The sequence below is a fragment of the Curcuma longa genome, chromosome 5 (genome assembly GCF_044706935.1).
Source record: "Curcuma longa cultivar G26 ecotype Majalengka, Jawa Barat chromosome 5, ITB_CL_G26_1.1, whole genome shotgun sequence".
Lineage (NCBI taxonomy): Eukaryota > Viridiplantae > Streptophyta > Magnoliopsida > Zingiberales > Zingiberaceae > Curcuma > Curcuma longa.
The window spans coordinates 742,205-769,340 of record NC_133865.1 but is presented as its reverse complement, the minus strand read 5'-3'; the positions used below and the strand labels follow the sequence as shown (position 1 = coordinate 769,340).

The window sequence follows — 27,136 nt, the reverse complement described above, 5'->3', positions numbered from 1 at the left end:
CCACGATACAACTAATAAGACCTTGATCAATCATATAACCCTAAGACCTTGATCAATCATATAACCCTAAGCCTAAATATGTATAAAGTAAATCAAGGTCTAATACTCTCTAGGTAACATGAGAGTCACACAAAGTGTCTTCTATTGAGGGAACCTATATCCCCAAGATAAGGTCTCCAATTAATTAACATGAGAATCGTAGGGATCCACGTCCTAAGAATAAGCATGATACTTTCCGCTCCCGGGACATAGCTGAGTTGGTTACGACGGAGCAGAGTTGCAGAAGAGGACAAGGGTTCGAATCTCAGCGAAGCCGAGACAATACCCTCCTCTGTCGTGGCCAACTGCAGCTTCTCGATTTACCTCCTCACAGATGGTCGTGGGACCGACCGTGTGGGACCGCTGGGGTGGCAGATTCCACCTTTTGTAGAAGAAAAGGATGACACTTTCCAAGTAATGATAGAATCATAGGTATCCACATGTTAAGAATAATGGTCAATGTTCGCCAAGTACCATGAGAACTGCAGGAAACATCCTAAGAATAATCATGCCAACGCGCTAAGCTGGCATAATGACTCCAGGGATTTATAACTTAGGGACTCCATTTATTTCCCATAATTCGCCTTGAAATCCTTTATTTTTTCATTCAAAAACTATTAGGGCGATATTACCATTGTTGGGAAAAATGCCTTTTGACCTCGCCATAATCCACTGAAAGTGTTGCTTCCACATGACAAGATGCAGTTTTTCTTCCTTAGAGACATTCTATTCACCCTTGTATTTATCGCTCGAGATCAAGAGAAGTGTTACTGCTCTAACCTTCCCGAAATCCTCCAATTTGAAGTGATGTCACCAACCGCTAGGAAAGGAGAGGAGTTGGATGTTGGGGAAGGGATGGCTTGGGAAGGAATAACAAATCCTAGAGAAGAGGAAGGTAGGGGTTGGTCAAGTGTGAGATGTACTTTTGATCTTTCTTCCCCGTTGGCCACCCACAACAAAGAAAATAGAGGCATTCAACCCCCTCTTGTCCAAATCTAATAATAACTTAAGTGAAAAAAAACTCACTCATGAGCCTATATGGTGCAACCCAAACTCTCCATTTGACTTTGAAATAAACTAGATCAAGGCTAAAATTGACCCATTTTTATCTGAAACACATCCTCCAATAAATCAATTCTAAACAACATGAAACTTATTAACATAAATTAAAATTCACCAAATTTCAATTCTAAACTACACAAAACTTTTAACCATGGATTAAAATCTCAACCCGTTTCACTCGATATAGGCGAAACATCTCGTTCCACAAGCAGACCAGCACCGGCACTGGCTCCGGAGTCGTCGTGCGAGATCGGCGATGCCTCCGGAGCTGTCGTCCTAGCCCGATGACGCCTCAGGAAGCGTCGCATGGGCCGTGCGTGTTCGCAGTTGCGCGGAACGATGTTGAACAGGGCGGGGGATGAGTTTCTTAGGTTAATAGTTTTAATCAACTTTTAGCTATGATTGTGATAATTTAAATAGGTTAATTAAAGACTAATAAAATTATCTATTAATTATATATATATATATATATATTATTTTATTATTATTATTATTTTTAAATATTCAGATTAAATTTTTTATTTTTAATTAATATATTTTATATTTAAAAAATATCGAAATTATATCGGCACGGTATGATACGATACTGAAATTGTATCGTTCCGATCCGGGACTAAAAGTGCGGCACGACTTGAAATTTTAAACCTTGCTTTTAACACAAATTAAAATTCACCAAAAGCTTCTATAAATTGCAGAGTTAATTCTTAGTATTTATAGTGTTCAAAAACTATTTCAGAAACAAATCATAAGTATTTAAACTAGAAAAAAATTTCAACAATATTCATCAAAAAAATTGCTTCTCAAATTTAATCACCTGCAAGACGAGGACAGGACATAAATCTCACATATTTTACTCCTGCCCCTAAGTGGCTTCAAAATCTGAATGATGTTGCCACATGACTTTTACAAATTTCATTGTCTTTTTTTGGAGTTGGTGCTCTTTCCATTCAAAGTATGCATAGGCTGCTCAATATAAGAGACACCAAACTATAATGGTACTGGCGAACTCTTCAAACCATGCATGGCACATACTTTGGGTATCAATAGAATACATCATCCACGTCAATCGAAGGAGGCAATATGAGTCGATAGTCCACTGAGCCAACATCCTCTAAAAACTATAGGAGCCAATTTCCCCTTGAGTCCAAACCACTTCACACCCTTAGAAGAGAAAACATGAAGGAGCACATGATTATCCTCAACAAACTCTAGCTCTGGCGCCTACTACGGTGATTCTTTTCTAGTCGCCTTGAACCATCAATGTGTACCCAAACACACATACCAATTTTGCTTCTTTTTGTACTGGATGCGGTCCCAACAGATGTAGCTCACCTACCACATCCCAAAGTACCAAGTAAGATCTACAAGCTCTTTATATAATACTTCAGAAGGTGTCATCTGAATAATAGATGAATATAAGTTGTTTTTATAGGCAAACTCCAATAAATACAAGTGATACTTGCATCCGTTCCAAACTCCAAAGCAAAAGCCTGCTCGAGATCCTCCAAGATCTGAACACCCCTCTCACATTCACATTCACTTTCACTGACCATCAGGTTAAGGGTGGGTGGCAGCGCTAAACTACAATTATGTCCCTAAGCTCTTCTTGAAAAGATCAAAACAAGACTGAATTGAAACTGAATATGATTTGTTTTTGGTATGGTTGTATCTGAACCAATCTAGCTCCAAATTAATCCAATCTTGAGTCAAAAGAAAATTAACTTAAAATGGAAATTGTAGGTCTTGAAAGCAACCACAAAAGGATTCAATTGAACGGATTTTTCCTCAATTTAAAATAGGACTGCTACATAAATCAATTAGTTGCAAAATAATTTCTATAATCAGGGGCATTTTGAGTATTACATAGAAACTCATGACATCCTTTTGTAGGCATTGAACAAGGAATGAAAGTGTCTTGGAGTTTGAGTTTTCTTGAGTACAAGTTTGCAGCGCACAGTATGAAGGAATATAATGATTGGTATCTCATCAGTATGATTTTGCAAACTTGAACATCTGAAGTGTCCTTGTGTAGATTTTTGAAGTTAGTAGCATAGATAAGAGCAACCAATATGTGCGGTCAACTTTGTGTTGAATTATGAAGTTGGAAATCCAATCATCTCAGAAGCATGAGAAAGATCCATAGTCTACAATCTCGTAGCATGATAGAAAAAATCATAGCATGAGAAAAAGCATCATAGCATGAGAAAAAAAAAACATTAAAGATGCTCACAAGAGTAGGGCCGATTGCTTGTCAAATGAGGGCAAGTAATTGGACATTGATCTTCTCTAACAGCTTTTTTTTTACTTAGAAATCTTAAGTCTTTGTAAGTGTTCTAGTCAAAGTTGATCTATGAACCAGATTTTAGATGATACTTGTAGTCTCTCAGAGACTTAGGGGAGAGCTAGTTCCACATCTTAGGATGTTTCAGAAAGAGAAGCTTGAGGAAGAGATTCTGATTCCTCAAATTTTAGGAATTGAAGAAGAAATTGTAGGGGCAACTAGCAAATCCATATCCAAAGAAAAATTTCCAGTAAATGAATAAAGCTCACAGGGGCCGAGGAGAAGCTCACTTTGAATGAAGCAACTTTCATTAAGGATGCAATGACAGTAGGGGATTGATGAAACAGTGGCACAAGTTTGGCAGTAGGAACAAGTAGTGTGAATCTTTGGAACCGAGTGTGGCGATTTGTAACTCGTAGAGAAGGTGTTGTGTGAGTTAGCAGATCTCCTCAGTGTAGAATATGTGTTTGGGGATCTGTAGGTGAGGACACGATGTGATAACAAGAAGAAGATGCCAGATGAGGAAATGCCATGTGTGGAGTCACATCGATACAATAACATGTCAGCTTTGTTCTCGATTTATGTCTAGAGGCAGCACAATAGATCAATGATGAAGAAGATCATGCTTAGTCAACATGATGCAGATGAGTGGGGTACCGATGATACTTGTGACTTTAATATCATGGGAAATTGTTAGGGTTGATTTACTCATCTACCTATATGCACATGTTATCTTATTTTATTTTATAATTACATCCTTGCATTTTACAATATCACATCTAAGTTCTCAACAAATATTAAACTTTTTGTAGCCACAATGCAAATCAATGATAAGATCGTTAAGCTTACTCCTTTTATATTCAGAGGTGTAGATAGTGCGCCTCTGCATGTCCACCCTTACCACCTCTCCAAAGTCAAGAAGAGGCAATGCACATACTTTATGCATTATATAATCATCCTCGATCCCCTTCTAACTTTCTCCTTGTAATGTAGCTAGGTTACCTAAGTCCTCAGCTGATAGAGACGGGGAGATATTGGTCGAGAAGTCAAGGTCTCCCTCGAGAGTCGGAGTCACTTGTTGAAGAGGTTGGGACAACCTCGATTGACTCAGTGAAAACCGAGTCATTTCCCTGACCTGCTAGTGTAGCTCGCTTGTAATTTAAGCGAAGACATTGAGTTGGAAGACACACAAGAACTAAGAAGGCTGAAGATCTTCATCAGGGGGGAGACCCTCCGACCTCACTAGAGTAGCAATCCCGTTATTGACGGTGGTGCGGTTGAGTTGACTAGTCTCTGCTTCGGTAGAAGAGGTTCTCCGCCAATAGACCCATTTGAGCCCTTCTTCAAGAAGGGGCTAAGATCGGAAACTTGTTCATCAGAAGGAACAATTTAGGGAGTTAACGGCCCTAGACGCCCGCTAGACTTTAGGTAAGGAGGTCTCGGGCCCTTGCGAGGCGAGGAAGAAGACAGGAGCTCGACGAGCTACCCCGATTTTATGGATATATTAGCTGAAGAATTACCACGTAATTTCGCCCATTGCAGATAGAAGAATATAATGATTCTTCGAGTTTGGAGGATCACTTTCGCCTCTTCGAAAATGATGCTCTCTTACACCAATACTTGGATGGGGTGAAGTGCTATATTTTCCTAACCACTCTATTGGCATTGGTGCAATGGTGGTTTAATCGGTTGAAGCCAAGGGTCATTCACTCCTTTGCGGTTTGCCTTTTTACATTACTTCGCTAGTAGCAAGTGATATCACAAGATGCTCCTTAGCCTATTCAAATTGAAGCAGTAAAGCTTAGAGATTTTGAGAGAGTACATCCAGCGCTTCACTCGGACAACCCTGGAGGTTCTTGGTGAAAAAGCCCCTAGTCGACTATGATGATCTCCTAGGTTGGGCTAAGAAATACATCCATGTAGAAGAGGCTTAAAAGATTAATTGAAGCAAACAAAAGATGGTCACTCCTCCTAACAAGGTAGAAAGGAAGATCCCCTCGCGTGCCACAGCCTAGGAGGAAGCCCTAGGAGGATTTGCCTGCTATGCCCCCTTAACAGTGTCTAAAGAAAAAAACTATTCAAATATTGGAGGGAAACAAGGCACTACAACGACCAAAGAGGTATAATCAGAGATCACATAACTCTCCGTCGAAGTTCCTCTGTGCTTTTTATCAAGAGTATGAGCTTACCACTCAGGATTGCCATTGATTGACAAAAGAGATTGAATGAGTCATAGATAGCCACCCTCGAATTTAACCCCTCTTAATAGCCAAAGACACCCCTCTGAGCAATGTGTCGTGATCGCCAACAATTCTACTTGTTGAATCAAATGCAAGAGGCGAACTCTTAGAAAAGTGAAAGACAATACAAACCCCAAAGACTAGGAACCTTCAAGGTAGACTTGGTGGGATAACCTCTTGAGTAGGGGAACTAGAAACATGATCTTTCGGGGATCATAGACGATGACTCTAACTGGGCTAGAAGGGCCTATAGCTAAAAGCTGGAAAGTTATGGGATTAACACTGAATGGAGGCCGACAAAGGGCCCTAACTCTCATCTTTGGCCCCCAAGACTTAACGGGAGTTGCGATGTCACATAATGATGCCCTAGTCATTTGGGCTACCATTCCCAACTACAACGTCGGCTAAATATCTATTGATTTAGGAAGCTTAGTCAATATACTTTTGAAGGAGACCTTTGACCGTATGCATATTGATTCTGTCGAGTTGAGGCCTACATCCACGTCTCTATTTGGTTTCGCAAGATATAAGGTTCCACCTACAAGTGAGGTTGTTGGTGCAGGAAGCACTAGCAAATCGAACCAGGATTTTGATTATGGAACTAGGATCAAGTTAAGTATATGATTGTGTTAATCATGTTGAACTGAGTATACAGGAGACACAGGTTAAGTCCTAGTGGAAGCTAGGCATGAAGTCTTGGCAGAGTCAAGTGCACCAGGTGAAGTCTGGGCTGGTCACGAGGACCATGCCGCGTTGCAGCAGAAGACTGGGTTGATCAGGAGGATCAGTCGCAGCACAAATCCTGGGGGCCGAGGATAGAGCCGAGCACAAGTCCAACGAGTCAGGAGGACTTGGTTGACAATCAGGTAAATTCTCCCGAGAGGAGTTGGTGAGGACGCGTTCCCAAGGGGAACATTAGACGTTGGTCTAATCCAGGATCTCACTAGAGATCCGAAGTTAAGACCCTTAGTTGGTTCTGAGAACCGGCTTAAAATGATTATCCTTTGCATGTTATTTTGCTAACACTTTTTGCAGGAAGAAAAAATTGGATGAAAGCGAACTCCGGATTGGAAAGCTGACTTTTCGGGTCTGGAGTCGACTCAGATGATGGCTGGAGTCGACTCCAGCTGAGTCAGCCGAAATCCGGAAGTCAGCACGTCGATTTTCCGCCAACTCAGTCGACTGAAGTCGACTCAGGCTGATTCAGAGTCAAAACTTATCGCAGTTGACGCCACAGCGACTGGAGTCGACTCAAGAGGCAACTGGAGTCGACTCAGAGAGGATAACGGGTAGAAGCGATAAAACTCCATCTGCCACGCTAGCTGGAGTCGACTCAGATCGGCATCTGAGTCGACTCAGGAGGACTATAAAAGGTAGATGCGAGCAACAACCGAACAGAACTTCTAATTCCGCATCCAAGCTACGTTCTCGCGACTCCTGAGCTCTCATTCTTCGACGTCGGTGCCGTACACGATCCAAACAACTCCGATTCACATCGAGACGTCGAGATCTTCTGGGAGCTTTTGCAAACTCAAAAGTTGGTATAATCCTAATTTCTTTTACTTATCCTGTACCGAGCTTTTGTAAAGATTTTGTATTTGTATTCTCGATATACTTGCTGCCAAAAGGGGGCAAGTGCCTTAGTGGATTTGCCCAAAGGAAACGGTCAAGGACCGTGGGCCTTGGAGTAGCAGTCTAGGGCTGTGAACCAAGTAAAAACAAACTTGTCTTTACTTTTCAGCATTTCGTTACTTTGCCGTAGTTTCTCTGTATGAATTTTCGTTAACGCTTCCGCACGTACTCATAAGATTTACGAAAATCGAAAAGCGTGCAATACGCTATTCACCCCCCTTCTAGCGTGTTTTCGATCCTACAAGGTCAGTGTTCTAAATGGTGTTTGAGGCGACCACCTAGGTGCTGCCTAGGCGGGAGGTGGACATTAGCTACCCCATTTTATAGAAAGCGGTATTTTAGGCTGCCAATTTAGGTTAAAAAACCCTGTGGTGCGTGATTTTTAAACTACTCGCCTCCTTCTGCCTCGAACTGTTGTTGTCGCTCGTTGCCGCTGCTCGCCACCATTGCCTGTTGCCGTCGGTAGGTTAGACTGTATATATTTCTCATGACAAAAAACCTAATGTTAGTGTTTTGGTTTCATATAAAAACCTAACATTGGTGTTTCAGCTTTGGACTTGTCGCCACACCTAGGCGACGAGTCTGGGCCTGTCGTCGGGCTCGGGCGACGCTTTTGGATTGGTCGTCAGGCTCAGACGACGCCTTCGGGCTTGTCGTTAGGCTCGGACGACACGCTCGGGCTTGCATAATGGGTCCGAGCTTGTTGTCGGACCTAGACAACTGGTCTGAACTTATCACCGAGCCCAGGTGACGAGTCCGGCGATGCAATTGGACAATTCGATGCCGAAGCAGAAGCAGAAACTTGTTAGTTTTTATTTTTTAACTTAGGATTTAATTGAATAACTTTATATTAATATTTTTAATCAACTCCTAGCTTATTGGGATAATTTAAATAGAATTAATTAAAACTTAATAAAATTATCCTGTTAATTTAATATATATATTATTTTTTAAATATTTAAAAATTTAGATTAACTTTTTTTATTTTTAGTAATTATTTACTAATTTTGGATCTTGAACATTAATGGCGGAAAATGAGAAACAATCGGAGGTGTAATTGAAGCGAAAGTCTAGTGATATTGTTTGAGATCATGGAGTGTTATATTGCAAAGAAAAAAGAGATTGGATCACATGCAAATTATGTCAAAGAACTAAAAGAACAGAGGGCGGAAGTAAATATAGGTGTTGATGTAGAGGATGAAAATTGTTAAATAGATGGAGATTCTTCTAAAAAGAAGTCAAAGCACCTCGAACCTATTGATAACTGGATATTCGTAATCAATCCAACAAAGACAATTCAATAAAACATAAATGATGCATTGAAGTTAAAGTTTACAAATGATGTGCATGAGTACCTTGCAAGATGGATTTATGAGGTGGGGATTCCTTTTCATACTAGGACAATCAAAACTTTAGATAATTTGTAGAGGCAGTTGGTCAATTCGGCCTGGGCTATAAACCTCCATGTCAATATCTTCTAAGAAAGCCACTTTTGAAATAAGAAGTTGAGAGGACCAAATTATTTCTAAAAAAAGTATGAAGAAAACTGGATGAAAAATGAATGTTTAATTATGACCAATGCATGGACGGATCACAAGAGGAGAAACATTATGAATTTGTGTTAATTGTAAACTAGACACTTTATTCTTTAGTTCTATTAAAAATCCATGGAGGTACATGCTAGAGCTTACATCTTTGAGTTTGTGGAAAAATACATTAATGAAATTTGTCCCTCAACATATTGTTCAAGTAATGACAGACAATACGACAAATAATATGGCAGCGACGGAATTGTTGAAGGTTACACAACCTCAATTTTTTTGGACCTTTTGTGTGACTCATACAATCAATCTCATGCTTGAAGTAATTGGAAAACTATCCAAATTTAATGGAATGCTCGAGAAAGCAAAGGTCCTAACAATATTCATCTATGCACATCATAAAACTTTGGCTATTTGAGGAAATATGCCAAGAAGAGGGATATTGTGAGGCCTAGAGTAACTAGATTTGCTACTTCATTTTTGAATTTGGAAAGTCTCAAAGGCAAGAAAGGTCAATTGGGATATATGTTTACATCTAAGGAGTGGAGCAATACAAAATTAAGGAGTAGTGTGAAGGAGAAATTGACGGAGGCAATGGTAACAAGTATCTCTTTTTGGAATGATGTTTCTTTGGCTTTGAATGTTTTCATTCTTTTAGTGAAAGTTTTACGCCTCATTGACGGTGACAAAAAGCCCTTAATGACCTTTTTATTGGGTGCACTTAAATAAGCCAAGGAAGAGACTAGAAAGGCTTTTAAAAAAGAAGAAAATGCCACCCCTATTTTAAAGATTATTGATGAGAAGTCTAAGGGTAGACTTGATAGTCCTTTGCATTATGTTATTTACTTGTTGAATCTGATTTTTTTTACTAAAAAGATCCAAGCATACAAAATGACACTAATGTTATGAATGGGTTCTTGCATTATGTTGAGAGAATTTTTTCCATCGACGAGGACATGCAATTCACCATTTATAATAATTAAATTTTGAAGTATAAGAGTAAATCCGGAAACTTTGGAAGAAAAATGGTGGTTGTGGCATATGAGAAGGTGTATGTGTGTCATGATTTTGATCCGAGTACATCTCTTTCCTTTATTTCTATTCATTAACATAAATGTCTCTTTTATTTATTTTTGGAATTATTATTTTTTTGTCTCTACTTTTTAAAGTTGGATGGTGGTCTGATTATGATGGCAATACTCTAAACTTACAAAAAATGACAATGAAATTTCTCTTTTTGACAAGTAGTTTATCGGGGTGTGAAAGAAATTGGAGTCAATTTGAAGGGGTAAGTAGTAATTCATAAATTATGTTATCTATTCTTTCTTTTTATTAGTTTTTAATAATTTTCTAATTGTTTAGATACATACTAAGAAGAGGAATAAGCTCGAGACATCAAGATTGAATGATCTTGTATATGTCAAATTCAACGTCAATCTTATGAAGAAAAAGAGTGAAAGAGAAATGAGTGGAGATTTACTTCTATTCTCTTAAGCTAGTGAAGTTCTAGGTTGGCTTGTTGATGGTGGTGATGAAGATGAGGTCGAGCTGGGTTCGGGACTTACTTGGAGAATGGTGGCGGAGGCCTTGGGAGTGGATGAAGTGCTACAATCAAGGAGGAATGCAAGAAACATCCCCATTACCATTAGAGAACTTGATGAAGATTTAGATACATCGGAGGAGGAGAATGGAGAAGATGTTGATTTTGAGTCCGATGATGAGAGGATTATGTATATAGTTGATAGTGCATGTTTAGTCTAGTTTTTATTGGTTTGTTGCCATGTTGGATTGAAATTTTAAAATTTAAACTTAGATTTTTGATAAAAGTAATGGTATTACTTTTTTAGTATTAATATGGTGATGAGTTTTTATTAATTATCTTGTTAGTTACATTTATATATTTATTTATACCTTATATAAATTGTATTGTATTGTATGGAACTTATTTATGTATAAACATCATAAAGAATGATAATTATTTATAATATTATGTATAAAAATAATAAAAAAAATTCAACTGCCTAGGCACTGTTAGGTGGCCGAGGCAGTAGGCGGTCATTGATCGCCTCGCCACTGCCTATCGCCTACCGCCATTTACAACACCGGGTGAGGTAAGCCTTCCTCTCTCCTTGGAGGAGGAGCCATTGTGGCGGACTCAATGGTAATCTTCACCATCACGGAAGCTTTGTCCGTATATAACGCTATCTTGGGTGACTAGTGTTGACTACATTTAAGGTGATACCTTCACCATATCATTAAAAAGTTAAGTTCCCTATCGGGCAAAAAGTGGAAGAGATAAGAGGAGACCCAACCACCTCATGCAAGTGCTATGTGGAGATGGTCCAAATTGACCTTAAGCAAGTTCTACCCGACAGTCACATAGGGTGGCCAAGTAAGAGGAGGGGCTCAGAGGTGCATCTTCTACATGAGGCGACCCCCACCATCTCGAAAAGGAAGAACACGAATCAGTGCAAGTGGTGCCAGGGTACCTTGACAAGGTTACTCGAGTCGCGCTTGACTTGGTGCCTCACTTGAAGCAAAGACTAACTAATGTCTTGCCTAGAACAAGGATGTGTTTGCTTGGTGGTTGCAAAGCTCAAAGGAGTATCCCTAGGTTATGGAGCATCATCTTAATGTGTCGTTGGATGCTTGACCTATCAAGTAAAATAGGCGATACTTTGGCCTTGAAAAGACAGTGGGTCATGAGCTAATTTGCATGCTAGATGCGTATCCGAGATATTATCATGCCTCTGCTCGGGTAGACCAGGACAAGGTTAGTTTCATTACCTCTGAAGGAACCTTCATATACTATTATGCCCTTCTGACTCAAGAATGTAGGAGTGACATATTAATAGCTTATGGATAAAGTTTTGAATATGTAGATTGGGAGAGAAGTAGAGGTATGTGAATGATATTTTTGGTAAAGTTGCCCTAACCCGAAGACCTCATTTCGGACTTGGAGGAAACATTCACTATAATCCGTAGGCACGGCTTAAGGCTCAACCCAAACAAATATACTTTCTGTGTAAAAAGTTGCAAGTTCCTCGGGCGTATGGTGATCGAGAGGGGAATTGAAGTCAACCCAGAGAAAGTACAAACCCTTTATCATATGCAATCTTCGAGGAATGTGAAGGAGGTACAAAAGCTGGTTGGCCGAATCACTATGCTACCAAGGTTCATCTCTAAGTTGGAACCTTCCTTTTCTTTAAAATATAGTAGCTCAATTCGAGTAGGGTGAAGATGCGAGTGGGCTTTCAATGACCTCAGAAGGTACTTATCCACCCTGCCCATCTTATCTCAGCTAACCCTAGGCTAAAAGTTATGAACATACCTATTAACTACAGAAGGGGGCAGTTAGCTTGATTGTCCTTTGCTAGGAGGATTTAGTGCAAAAACCAGTATACTTCATTAGTCATTCCCCTCAAAGGAGCCGAACAACAGTATACTACATTGAAAAAATTGGCTATGCCATTAACCCTCACCTCTCGACGATTGCACCCTTATTTCTTGTTGTATTAGTCATGGTCTTGGCTAACAATGCCATGAGACGTGTATTAACTCATCCTGAAATGCCGAGAAGATTGATCAAATAAATGACCAAACTCAGTAAGTATGACATTTAGTATCGACCTCATATCACTATTAAAGTTGAAGCATTAGTCGACTTCTTTGTCGAACTTTAGATCGAGGAGTCGTGGAAAATATTCATAGACAAGGAGACCGAGAAGAGGAGCATTGTGTAGAATATTCGTAGACAAGCCTTCCATAGGAATATGAAGTGTCATGGAGAATATTTGTAGATGGGAAGATAGAGCGACATAGTGTCTTGTTTATATCACCTAAGGGAGATAGAAATAAAATCAACAATCCAGCTTAACTTTAAAGCCTTCGACAACGAGACTGAGTATAAGACATTTCTCATCGACCTCTAGACAACTAAGAATGCAAGAGCCACTCTAGTAGTCATGTAATCTAATTGCCAACTGGTGGCACGTCAAATGCATGGTTCGTACAAGATAAGAAGTGACCGACTTAAAAAATATGCATAAGTGTATGAAAGGGCTAAAGGGGAGTTTAGCGAAATTATTTTTAAGCAGATCCCCTAGTTGGAAAACTTACAGATAGATGAGCTAGCGAAGATGGCTAGCACCATTACCACTTGGACCGAGGAAGACATGGTAGTATAAGTTGAGCTGGTGGCGCAAGTAGACCAATCCCTGTCCTTGGAATCACTCTCCCTTTGGAGGTCGACTGGATAACAACCATAAGGACCTTCTTATAATATGATCGATTACCTTCCGATGGCTCAGTAGTTCATTGCCTTTATAGACAGGCAGAATGGTTCACCTTAATCGATGGAGTTCTATATAGGTGGTCTTTCTCCTGTCGCCTATTGCGATGCTTAGGGCTATAGGGAGAGGGTGATTATGTACTAGGTGAAATTCATAAAGGATATTGCCGGAGTCACCTAGGAGGGCGTGCTTTGCTTATAAAAGCTATCTTGGTCGGATCTTTTAGCTGACTATGGAGAAGAACGTAACTCAGATAGTGACCACTTGCCTTCGCTGCCAAAAGCATCACTTGCTCTCGCTCCATCTGATCGAGCTCCTAAAAATAGTAGTCGCCCTTTGCCAGTTCGATCAGTGGAGGATGGATATCATCGAACCCTTTCATCAGAGATTCTCAAACAAAATTTCTCCTAATGGTTGTTGACTACTTTTCTAAATGGGTAGAAGCGGAATCTCTAGCTCGGATCATAGAGGATGCGGTGATGCAATTCTTGTGGAAGAATATTATTTGCAGGTTTGGAGTAGCTAGGAAATTAATCTCCAACAACAATTACCACTTCTAGGGAAGGAAGTTACAGAGTCGGTGATAGGAGCTCGACATCTAGTAGAACTTTACCTTAGTTGTGTACCCTAGAGTAACGATCAAGTAGAAGTGGTCAATAGGGACCTCGTGCAAGGGCTAAGAACAAAACTACAACACGTGGAAGGAAGCTAGGTGGATGAGTTATCTAGTATATTGTGATTCTATCGTACTATCCCTAAGGCCGCCACAGGAGCTATGTCATTCAACCTAGTTTATGGCTTGGAGGCAGTGATACCAGTTGAAGTTAGGATAAGGACAACTAGGATATATGCCTACGATGATTCTAATGCAGAATGATGAATCTTTGACTTGGATTAGTGGGAGAAATCAGAGACATTGACTGCCCGATTAGAAACTTGCAAAAGCAGAATATACCGAGTCTATAATAGGAAGGTTATCTCCTGCCCGTTCTAAGTAGGGGACCTTATTTTGAAAAAGACTCAGCTCGTTGGGGAGGTCAAGAAATTAGGCCTCAAATGTGAAGGTGGTCCCTTTCGGGTGGTTTAGAAGCTTAAATTGGAGATAGTACCTTCAGGATGCACAGGGGAAGCAATTGGTTTGACTTTGGAACGTTGACCATCTTCGACCTTACCACGGATGAAGATGTTCTTTGGTACTACAAGTCATCTCTTTCTTTCATTTTAACAGTTTATTACTTTCAGTAGCCTAGGGTTTAGGTCCGTAGCATATCTGAATGCATCCTTTTAGTGTAATTTACTTTTCTTGCAATGAAAGGCCTTGTTATTTCCATACTTGAACTCAGAATCAAGAAAGTTACTCCCTATTCTTTAAGGAGTCAATACGGGATACCTTTACTGATCTCATCCGAGCTTGAGATCAAGAACATTACTCCCCTTCTCCAAGGAGTTGATGTTAGTCACCTCTCTCGACCTCATTCGAGCTCAGGATTAAAAAAGTTACTCCCTTTCTCCAAGGTGTCAATGTGAGTTACCTCTCTCGGCCTCATCTGAGTTTAGGATCGATAAAGTAACTCCTTCTCTAAGGGGTCGAAGTGACTTATCTCTCTTGACCTCATCCGAGTTCGGGATAGAGAATGTTACTCCTCCAAGGGTCGATATTAGTCACCTCTTTCAACCACATCCGAGCTCAAGATCGAGAAAATTACTCCCCCTTCTCCAAGGTTGACACGACTTACCTCTCTCGACCTCATCCGAGCTTGGGATTGAGAAATTTATTTACTCCCCCTCTCTAAGGGGTAGCCTCGATTTATCTTAATGGCTCACCGAATCTGTTAAGGCTTGAGTTTTAATTGTGGTACGCGGTTGACACTGCACATCGTATTCGTTGAGTTTGGTTGTCCACCTGATTAACCTTCCCAAGGCTTTTGGATTAGCTAACACGTCCTAGGATGTTGTTAGTTAACACTGTGATGGGGTGAAAGAAAATATGGGCATTGTCGATGAGCCGTTAGGATAAGCACTAGAGCTAATTTTTCTTGAGTATTATATTGGCTCTCGACGTCCTTTAGGAGGTGGCTGTGAAATAAATAGACTGTTGTATTGTGCCCTCTTGATGGAGAACTGAGTCGACTGCCCCTTCGGTAACTGTTGGATATAATCATAGACGTTCCCTTGTTATTGGCTTAGAGAGAGTAGGTAAGTATACTAGGTACCTTTTTAACTCGGTGAAGACTTGTTCACACTTCTCATCTCAAACGAATTGAGTCGATTTCCTGGGTACTGTGAAGAAGGATAGACTTCGATCAGCTGACCTGAAAGTGAATCATGATAATGCAGCAATTTGGTTGACTAACCTCTGAACTTTTCTAATGTTTTGAGAAGAGGGCATGTTTTGAAAGGTCTAAACTCTCTGAATTGGCTTCGATTCCCTGTTCAGTCACAATGTAGTTGAGAAAACATTCACTTTTGACACCAAAAAGACACTTGCTCGGGTTGAGCTTTAGACCACACCTTTGTTGCGTACTGAAGGTCTCATCCATGTTGCTCGAGTTGACTTAATCAAAATATCATCCACTTATACCTCGATATTCCTCCCGATCTGATGCTTGAAGATTGCCCATCGATTGTTGATAAGTTGTTCTTGCATTCCTTAGCTCAAATGGCATGATCGTGTAGTAAAAGGTCTCGTCCGAGGTATGAAATTAACTTTTTTTTATTCTCCTGCACCAAGGGAATCTGATGGGAACTCTAATAGGTGTCCAATATGCAGATTAATTCATAAGCCAAGGTTGAATCCATCAATTGGTCTATTCGAGGAAGGGGATAATAATCTTTAGGACAAATTTTGTTGAGATTCCTAAAATCCACACAAACTTATCATTTGCTAGCTACCTTGGGCACCAGTATCATATTCGCCAGCCAGGTAGGGAATTGGAAATTTATCATTATGGGGAGGTGGATGAGGAGTCCTTCTCTCTTGTCGAGTGGGAGGTAGGCCTGATGCAATGATGTTGCTCTTCCGAGCGTGTTGAGCCTCTTCTACATTAATATATTTCTCGATTCTCCTTAAGAGGTTGTCATAGTTGGCAGGGGGCTTTTTCACCAAAGATTTGAAGAGGTCAAGGAAGCATAATTTCTTATCACAACTTTAAATTCTTCTTTAAGTTCTCAATTTATACATAAATGTATATTTTTGATCATCTAACATTTGTATGTTAGATATAGAATTTAGAATATATCATCTGTTATTATCAATTAGGTAAATTCTCAATTCTTATTATTTATTGATGTGCAAATACTCAGGTGCATAATCGTCATCAAATAATAAAACTATCATCTGCTGAGAATGTATTGTTGAGTACTAATTTACTTGTAAAGAGGTTATCTAGAGGAATATAGATGAGTAGCTGTGAAAAAGGGTTAAGAGAACAAAGAGTGCTTGAGTAAAAAGGATGAGAAAATCAATTCTAAAGACGATTCTATGATTTCGATTTCACTATAATGATAATTGACGAATTAATTATGATTCTCTCTCTTCTATTTTAATATTAGATTATACTTGAAGGAGTTGATCCTAAGATAATCGATGTGTCTATGGAAAAGGAAAAATAAAGAAACCACCAATGTGTCTATCCTGAAACAACTCCTACATTAAATTAGGACAAACCCCACTCCTACATTAAATAAAGAAACCACCGACGTATTTATTACATATTTTATCTGTATCTGGAGATTTAAATAATTACTAGTTTAATTTTATGTCTTAGAGTTCTGAATTACTTTGCAGTTTCTGGTCAAACTTGCTGAAAGTTGGAATTTGTTTGCTGGCTGTTGATGAGGCACATTGCATATCAGAGTGGGGTCATGATTTCAGGTTCTTTCTAATTGATTCTATGTTATCTCTACTACTTCTGACTTGTACTAATAGGCATTTATAAGTAAATATGGCCAATCAAACTTCTGCAAGTTAATGTTGGTGATGTCTCTCCATAGCAATTCCATGTTCTTGATTCTGAATTTTGGAATTTTATAGTATTTGTGTTTGTACCTAAATGTGCGAGAATGAAATTGATGACTGAATGATTTATCTTCTTTGTATCTTTAAGGGACGTGTAATACTTTCTCTTAGTAAAAGAAACAAGTATGCTTTCTCTTAGTAAATTAGACTTTCAAGTACCAGGTTCTATATTTGAACTCCATTTCATTACACATTTTGAATTGTAATAAATTTTACGTTTCTAACAGAGTTTACATTCAATGTATACATATCTTTATGTGTTCTCTTTATGTGTAGGAACATTTTCACCTTGCAAGTTCAGAATGCATTGACTTAATGTGAACATCCTAAGTTATTTTATTAATTCTATTTAACCAGACTACTACTTTGATCAGGTGAGTGCCATCTCATGCATCATGTGACGGAGGAGCCAAATTTATAATTAGAATGTTCCCTTGATTTACCTTTACATCTATCCTTATTATTGGTGCTATTTGATCAGTCCCCAGGAATTCAATAAAGTGTTGATAATTTGTAGGTTTTTTGGTTGGAACTGGGCATCAAGTTGTTCTTTCTTCAAGTGGCCAATCCACTTGTTGAAATCCTCGTGACAGTTATGATAGTTTTTGTGTGATTGGTGGTTCAGAAGTGGACATCAAAGCTTGTCTTTTTGCCTACTTTTCTGGATGAAAAAGGTCTTGCATAGTTGATTCAGTGGATTATAGTGCATTTAGCTGTATAGCCTAACAAAAGTAAGATATGTGATGAATTTAAGATAATTGATTTTGCTCTAGCAACTCGGGAAGGGAATACCTTTAACATGTAATCTGGGCATGAATCTTCTCAAATCCAATTTGAAGTTTTCATTGAAAAATAGGCTGCAGCATCTTTGAGTAGAACTGCTTCAAAGTCATTTTCATAACATTTCATATCTCTGAATCTCTACAAAAAAATCCAAGTCATTCTTCAATAAAGCACAATCAATTTGTTCCCCTCATGTTCTTGAACGATTGCTTAACAGACCAATCAAAATCAAATCAAACTGGATAGCTAAAGATGAGTAGTTGTCCAAAGAAATCCAATCAACTTACTAATGCAACACAAGAAGAGGGATTGAGTGTTGGAAAGATTGTGGAGTAGGAATCTAGAATTAGGTGGAAAAGAATTGTAGAAAGATTGTAGAACTTAGATATCACGCCTAAGGGTTCCTAGGCATTATACCATAGGGAGATTGCATCACACAATTTAAGAGAATTCTTAAAAACTCAATTTCTATTCTATATCCCAGCATTAAAGCAACATACACATTTACACATAGGAAACATAAAGGCTCATGAAGACTCACATAGGAAACATAAAGGATGCTTAATTGATGCTGCAATTTTTCCAAGCATTGAAAGTTAAAACATATTGGAATTACTCGAAATTTATAGCTGACTTTTGACTTTCACCCTTTGGAATTGCTTAACTTTATTTCCCAAATAAAAAAAAAAGGGCAGCCCGGTGCACGAAGCTCCCGCCATGCGGGGTCCGGGGAAAGGATCCATTGTACGCAGCCTTACCTTGCCTTTGGCAAGAGGCTGTTTCCAGGATTTGAACCCGTGACCTCTAGGTCACATGGCAGCAACCTTACCGTTGCGCCAAGGCTCCCCTTCTCTTTGATCTCTTGATAAACCGGCAAGTCACATGCATTGATAGCAAAATGATTTAGTAAAGAATACGAGATAAGAAAGGTGCAATGTTCCAGGTTATGAAAGAGAGTCCATCTTTATTCATCAGACGAAGTGACCTCTAGGCGATGAAGTATAGCGATCAAGGTAATGAAAAAAAATTGAAAGCCACCAGATGGTGACTTTATGTGGTGACTTTATGATTTAATCAGCTTTTAACTAATTCGTCAAAGGGGAAGGAAATTTTAACAAAATTATGAAACATAATTACTGTTGCAGGAGTTCATATTAGTGAAAGTTATAAGCAAACGAAAGACATCTTTAAATTTTTTTTTAGACATAAAGAATACCAGTGATTGTCTGCCAATTGACAGTTGGTGATAATTGGGTAATAATTGTTTGTTATTTAATAGAGGTTGGCCCCTAGAATGCTCGATGATAGGTCTACAATCTACATCAATCATTCAAGAGAAAAAATAATCCTAGTCTATTTTTCCTTTTAGAGTCACGTGAGGGAGTAAATGCTAAATTAGAATCTTGGCGAGAAACACTAGAAGAGAAAAGTTTTAGGCTTAGTAGAGTAAAGACAGAATATATGAAATTTAAGTTTAGCAATATTGAACGTAATGAGACAAGTATTAAAATAGGAGATGATGAGTTGTCTGGAACTGAGAGTTTTAAATATTTAGGATCATTTTTGCAAGCCGATGGAGGGATTGAGAGAGATGTCTTACATAGAATACAAACAGGATGGTTGAAGTGGAGGAGAGCATCAGGTGTTTTATGTGATCGTAAAGTGCCTCTAAAACTTAAAGGAAAGTTCTATAAAACGGCAATTAGACCTGCCATGTTATATGGCGCTGAATGTTGGGCTATGACTCGAGCACATGGGCAAAAGATGAGAGTTGCGGAGATGAGGATGTTAAGATGGATATGTGGACATACGAAGATGGACAGAATAAGAAATGAGAGCATTAGAGAGAAAGTTGGAGTTGCATCTATTGAGGGAAAACTCCGTGAGACACGTTTAAGGTGGTACGGACATGTACTTAGACGACCGATAAATGCTCCAGTTAGGCGGTGTGAAACTATGACAAATACGCATATCAAACGAGGGCGAGGTAGACCAAAAAAGACTTGGTTAGCAACAATAAAACAAGATAAAATTTATTTAAATATAAATGATGATATAATAGGAGATAGAGCTCAATGGCGTAAAAGAATCCATATAGCCGACCCCACTTAGTGGGATAAGGCTTGGTTGTTGTTGGTTGTTGTTGTTGGAGAAAAGATATGATTTGGTCAAGTTAAATTTTAAAAAATGTTTTTCTTTGCTAATTGCATGATGAGGTTCATGGTAAGATATGATTTCTCACAGTGTATCATATACAGACTTTGCCTGTCATATGTTATTAGACAAATATACAATCTTTCATGATTTCTAGCTAATCTTTTCTTTCAATATGCCAATGGATCTGCTCAAATAGTGGTATTAGAGCCTATATTTTGTTTCCTTATTTGTCTGATTGCAGAATTCGATGTAAACTATGATTTGTGCTATATTTAAAATCATGTTTTTTGCTAATGAAACTACTTATTGGTATAAGAATCGATTTTTATATCAAGGATATAAAATATCCAAACTTTTTTGTCGACACAACCATTTTATCTTGTACCTTTAGCTTATGTAAATTCATATGGTATTGGCCAGGAAATATTAGTAGGACAACTATTGTTCATCTATATCGGTCTGTACAGGTTGAAACAGAAAATAATTCGAAGTGTACCAATTAAGACAGATTGACCATTTCCAGGGGAGAGTGGCTACTTCCGAGAGAGGGTTAAGGGTGAGATCGAGACAAAGCTATCGGGGCAATGGAAGTTTTGTGTATGCAGGTTTTGCCTTGCTTGGTATGAAACAACATAGTAGCATAGTAGGAATAAAGGGATTCTTAGGGATTAGGGCGACACTCATGAGTTAAAACTTATAACTATTAATCTTTATATTTAATATCAATATATACTAATACTTAATATTAACAAAATAGATACTAACTTATTAGTACTTATAGCTATTAACACTTATAATTAGTATCATTAATATTTATCCTTTATTTATATAAATTATAAGTTATTTTGATATTTATCAACTAATATTTATTAAGTCATACAAACATTAACTATAAGTTATAAATGTATATTAATTACAAAGATCAAGTTTAATATATTAAACTATTAATTATTTTAATATTAACCATCTTGGTATGCTTCTAAGTATGCCAGGTGTCGGCATGATATGGATCTTTCATCTGAATGTTGAAAATATCCCGTGTATATTTCCTTTGAGATTGGTTATTAGTCTTTTCATATAAATGTTTTGTGGTTTCTTTGGATCTTGAGGAATTTGTAGTTTTTTTTTGTCTTTTGGATTGTAGGAGAAGTAAACACTTTTTCATGTAAGTCCATGGTTATACACCTTGCAGGAAGGAGTACAAGCATTTAAATGTACTGCGTGGTGTTCTATCTGATGTTCCTTTTGTGGCTTTAACTGCAACAGCTACTGAAAAGTAAGCATGATGATCCTATAGATACATTTCCTGTCTTGTATCCTTTTTCCAATATTGAACTTTTATGGTGGAGCATCAATTCTAGTGTCTACCATGGTCCAAATATAAGTTTATTGGATTATGGGTACAACTATTTGTAAATCAACCTAATGGAAGTTATTTTTAATCCATGTAATGTAGTGATTCAGAAAACATTATATAGTCCATGAACATTGTTTGGTGGAGTGATTGAAAACTTGTTGAACATGAAGTGATAAATTTTATAAGAAGGAACAAGGGCTATAAATTTGTTCTGTTGTATATTAATTTCCAATAGTGTTTGTGCCCTTGTACATCTGTAATTCTTTGAAATCTATTAGTATATGATCATTTCTTAGGGCTATAGTGTACATAAATAGGTAGTGAGATTAATCTCGTCCAGGCCTATCTGTATGAAGGTGCAGTTCTAAGTTCTTCGCTACCACCGAGTTCTATAGCTGAGTGTTCATTTCAGTTCTTCTCTTTGCTTTTTGTCTTTCATTTCTTGTTCTTCATGTATTCTGTTACAAGGCTTGCTAATACATTTTGCAGGGTTCGCAATGACATTATCTACTCCTTGAAGATGACTGATCCATTCATTGTTGTGGGATCATTTGACCGGAAAAACCTCTTTTACGGCGTTAGATCAATTACGAGGTCTCTGTCCTTCGATGAGCTTGTTCAAGAGGTCTCCAAATACATTGTTAATACTGGATCAACTATCATATACTGCACGACAATCAATGATACTCAACAGGTCTCTTTTGTCTACCCTTTTGTCCATGCTGGTGTACAATAAAATAATTCAATGAACGATTATTTTCTAAATATTGTTATTTGGAGTTCAGTGCATATCAATCTTGTAATTGTTCATCCTAAGAATGCCATTATACTAATTATTTACTAACTAGCTAATATTGCAGAGATGGGAGATTCATCAAGTTATTTTTTCCTGAAATCCTTAAGTTGGTTTATATAAGTATGCTACTAGCTGATGCTTCCTACAAATGATATATTATACAAGTTGATTTCTTATGCTCGTTTGCATTTGCTGACTGAGCTGTTTACACAGGAAGCATTTTTTTAAGTGTGAGATGACACAGCACGTCATGGTTTTTTCTGTATCATTACTCTTCACAGCATTGGGATTATTTTCCATGTTCATAATAAATTAATAATGGTGGGTGTGATGCTACAGCAATGCTTAAATGACTAGAAATTTGACCATTGGACCTGCTCAGGCTGCTTCTATTTGCTCTCATCTTTTTTTTTCTTGAGTCAACAAACTTGGTTCTGTGGTGGTCCAAAGTACATCCATGCATGGACATTCTCATTGCTCAGTCACATAGAATCTGTTTGCTTATGAGAAGCTAAATTGCCACTTATGCGAATGCTTCGAATCCATGATTTTTCTTGTATTCCATGTGTATGGACATGGTTCAAGACATTGCGGGTCAAAAGGGCATTTCATTATATGAAACTAGCACAAGTTGGAAGTGCATATATTTTTCTGAATTGACATATGTTATTTCCACATTTTAAAACATTTAATTATATCTGTCATTTTTGTTTATTTATTCTTCACAATTATGATACATTGTTGGTCCTTTATGGGCCCTTATTCATTTTTAAGGATGATTTTTTTAAAAAAAATTCTACTTTTTTTGAAATATCACATTGAAGGATCACTCCATTGTTTAAAATTTTGGTCTGATGTGAATCTCAAGGATCCATCAAACCAATACCTGCCATACTGAGCACTGACAATAAAATAATCCAAATATGGCTAAAATGAATAATAAATCAATGACAGAAATCTGTTTTAGATTGTGCCTAGTGTTGGTATAGTACCACCGTACCCGTATTAACATTAGCACTAATAAAATCCAGATATGAGAATATTGTATGGCCTGTGTACCTTGGCTGCTATAAACTGATGATACCAGATGGTTGTATATCATAGGTTTTGTAACTGTATGGATCAATACATTAGATTGACTATTTGCCTTAATATATTCTTGCGGCCTCTTATCATTGTATTTTGGACGATGGGATCGTTTACGTCTCAATTGTATTTCATGCAAATCAGATCTCCTGAACTATTTTTGATTGGTTTCCTCTGTCCATTAGGCAGTTTGCAGGATTTGCCATGTGGTTGTACCTGATATCCTAGCCTCCCTTTGTTATTTATGTTTGTTCCCATGCAAAAGGCTATGCAGTTTTGTGGTATATCCAATTGAATTCTCTGAAGGTTTAATTTTCCTTTCCAAATTTATTTCTCAACTTTTTCTCATTATCATATTTTTCTGCAACTGGTGTTTTTGATATATTTTTCTAATATGTTTTATTGAAACATTGCAATTAATCTTCAATGAGCTTTGTAATTGCAAAAGCTACTGTTGGTTCATTTGGAAGATATGCTAGATTCACTTCTTAGGTTCAAGTCTTTAATTGATGACACATAATTTAACATTGTTAATACTTTTTGACTTATCTTTCAGTGCTGGATGGCCATGTTTTTATAGTTTTTCTATTTTCCAGGTTTACAAAGCATTGCAGAATTCTGGAATCAAGGCTGGTATCTATCATGGTCAAATGGGAAGTAATGACCGGGAGATGTCCCATAGGTTCTTTTCCAAAAACTTACAATGCTTTGGTTTGTCCATGGAAACTGACAATTCACGTGACAGATGTCGTGTATCCTCAATTTTTAAAGAAAAGGAAAATGCAGCTAGAATTGCAGGGCTTCTGGCCTTCAAGCTGTGTTATATGAAAGCCATTGTTTTTCTTTTAAATTTTATTCTTAGGATGAAAATTCTGATGACAGCTAACTTGCAGATCATTCATCAGAGACGAGGTTCAAGTAATGGTTGCTACGATCGCTTTTGGTATGGGTATTGACAAACCTAATATTAGGTGTGTGATTCATTATGGATGCCCTAAGAGTTTGGAATCATACTATCAAGAAAGTGGACGGTGCGGTAGAGATGGCTTGGCCTCAGTCTGCTTGTTATACTACTCAAGAAGTGATTTCCGCAAAGTTGATTTCTATTGTGGTGAAGCACAATCTGTATGTGTAATCCATTTATAAATTGGGCATTTAAACTGCAATTGTTAGAATAGAAATATTGTTTATTTGTTCTAGGCTAATCAATGCTTACCATGTATTCTGCAATTTGTATGATGTCCTCACCCAAGAATTTGCTTTAAACAAATCAGGAAAGAAGAAATGCAATTAAAGTGTCTCTTGTAGCAGCAGAAAAATATTGCTTGTTGGCTACTTGCCGCAGGAAGTATTTGTTGCAGTATTTTGGTGAAGAGAATACAGATGACTGCGGTATGGTCTTGTTAACTTTTTCGTCAGATGAAAAGTCTTTGTTTTTGAGTTATATCAACTGTATTTTCCACTCTTGGCGTACTAGATAGAAGGCATGATTATATAATCATTAACTTTGGTGCAGTGAAGTCTTTTGGATTTATGCTGGTTTCCCATGCATTTGTTTAGGAGGAAATTTTCATGGGATATGGCAAAATAAGTAACACTATCATTTCTTTTGAGTTGCAGGAAACTGTGATAATTGTACCAAAACCAAAAAAGAAAGAAACTTGTCAAGAGAAAGCTTCTTGTTGTTGTCTTCCATAAGATCTTGTGGTGGTCAATGGGGTATCAATATGCATGTTGATATTCTTCGAGGCTCTCGGGTAAATATTTGCAGTATTTATTTTATATTATTCAATGTTGCTCCCCAAAAGCATTTGAGTACTATAAATGATAATAATTGTAAGACACCATGTACTCAACAAGGTTATTAGCTATAAATATATTTCCTAGAATATAGGACCCTAATTTCTGTATATAAATAGGACCTTGTATCTTGTAATAGATTAAGAATTTTTTTGTTATTTTAATTACATGGTATTAGAGCCAAGAAATTAGGGTCCTATGTTCTAGGAAATATATTTATAGCTAATACTCCCCTTCAAGTTGGAGCATAGATATTAATCATGCCCAACTTGTTACAAAGATAATCAACTCGGATCCCATTTAAAGCTTTTATAAAGATGCTCCCTAATTGTTCTCCAGTTTTTACATATTCTGTAGTGATCAAGCCCTGTTGAATTACATGGCCCATGACCAGTTTAGAAAAAAAATGTGCTTAGTCTGCTTATGGAACACGAGTTTTGATACAATGTGAATAACAACTTGATTATCACACCATAGTTTTGCTGGTACTGAAATTTTAAATCCTATTTCAGTCAATAGTTGATATATCTACATTATTTCACACACAGATTGTGCCATAGTCAAACATTTGAAAGCTTCAATCTTAGCTTCATAAATCTTAGTAACGACTTAATAAAAAATATCGGTCGTTTGTTTAAGTCTATGGTGTGCTCTTAGGCATGCTCGCATTGTGAATAAAGCGACAATCCACTTCAATGTGTTTTGTAAAACATGGATTGTTTGCAATGTTTATTGTTATCCATTATACAAGATCTGCAATGTTAAAATCAAAGTGAGTTTTTATCCACATCATCACATAGATTTTATGTACCATTGTTTTAATTATGCTTCAATATTAGATTGTGCTATCATATTTTTCCTTTTGCTTTTTACCATTTTATAAGGTTACCTCTAACAAATGTATAAAATTCTAAGGTAAATTTTCTATCAATACTTGATCGTGCATTGTTAACATCCATCATAGTGAGCAATCAAGAAGACTTGAATATTTAAGTGTACATGCTTCTTGTATAGTGAGCATTTTCTTGGAGATTCTTTAATATATGATTCTTAACATTTCCTCTTAGTGACACTTTTTATGATTCTTTTTACAATATATCCTAATTGTAAGTGACTTACTAGCTAGTTTTTTTTGTTAACGAGAGTGTCTTTTAAATCATCACACTTGGCCACATTATTATTTTAGATAATTGGAGCTTTTGCATAATTACATCTAAACATACAAACCTCTCATAAGAGATCTATCACATACATTTTCTTTGAGATAAGCATATTTCTTTAGAGCTATAAGCATCTTCTGCTCTAATAAAGTATTGCGGCCTTCGCAAATATTTGATATTTATTCATTACCTATAATGTTTTGCATATCACTTCTGGTTATAAGTATGAAATCAACACAAATTGCTAAATTAGGATATCATTAGTATTATAGTCATGGTTTAAAATTTGTACCATGTCGGATAAAACGGATGTTACTGTTCGCCCACTGCTCGACATTGGCATCGTCAGCACTATGGGCTGCCTCGGCCTTCGCAACCTCGTAGGAGGTCATGGAAGCCAGTGCGACGACTTATCGTGGAGGCTGCGGCGACCACTCGAGGAGTCACGGGTGCGAGATTAAACTTAAACATAGAGTTTAATAATTAAACTTATATTAATAATTTCAATTAACTCCTAATTATCATAGGGATAATCTAAACAGGCTTAATCAAATTGTAATAAAATTATTTCATTAATTTAATATATATACTTTATTTATTTTAATTCTGAAAATTTATAATAAATTATTTATTTATTTATTTACCATATAGGAGCATCTCGATCCCATAATTTTTAAAATATTTTTTATTTTTTAATATTTAGATTAAATTTTTTATTTTTAATTAATATATTTTATATTTAAAAAATATTGAAACTATATCGGCATAGTATGATAGGATACCGAAATCATATTGTTTTGGTCATAAATTACAACTCCGATTCGGCTCGAGATTTTGAACCATGATTGTGGCAAATACAAATCAAATGGTTCATGTTGGTACACTTGAGGTT

General features: G+C 37.3%; 1 protein-coding gene across 1 annotated transcript in view; it reads left to right on the top strand.

Moving 5' to 3' along the window:
• LOC141829673 (uncharacterized) overlaps nt 1-27,136 on the top strand; it is an 88,993-nt gene that overhangs the window by 47,828 nt on the left and 14,029 nt on the right. Inside the window, 7 exon segments of the mRNA XM_074717199.1 lie at nt 16,875-16,961; nt 21,238-21,321; nt 21,892-22,096; nt 23,881-23,966; nt 24,178-24,409; nt 24,559-24,676; nt 24,905-25,041. Coding sequence (XP_074573300.1) covers nt 16,875-16,961; nt 21,238-21,321; nt 21,892-22,096; nt 23,881-23,966; nt 24,178-24,409; nt 24,559-24,676; nt 24,905-25,041 — 949 coding nt within the window.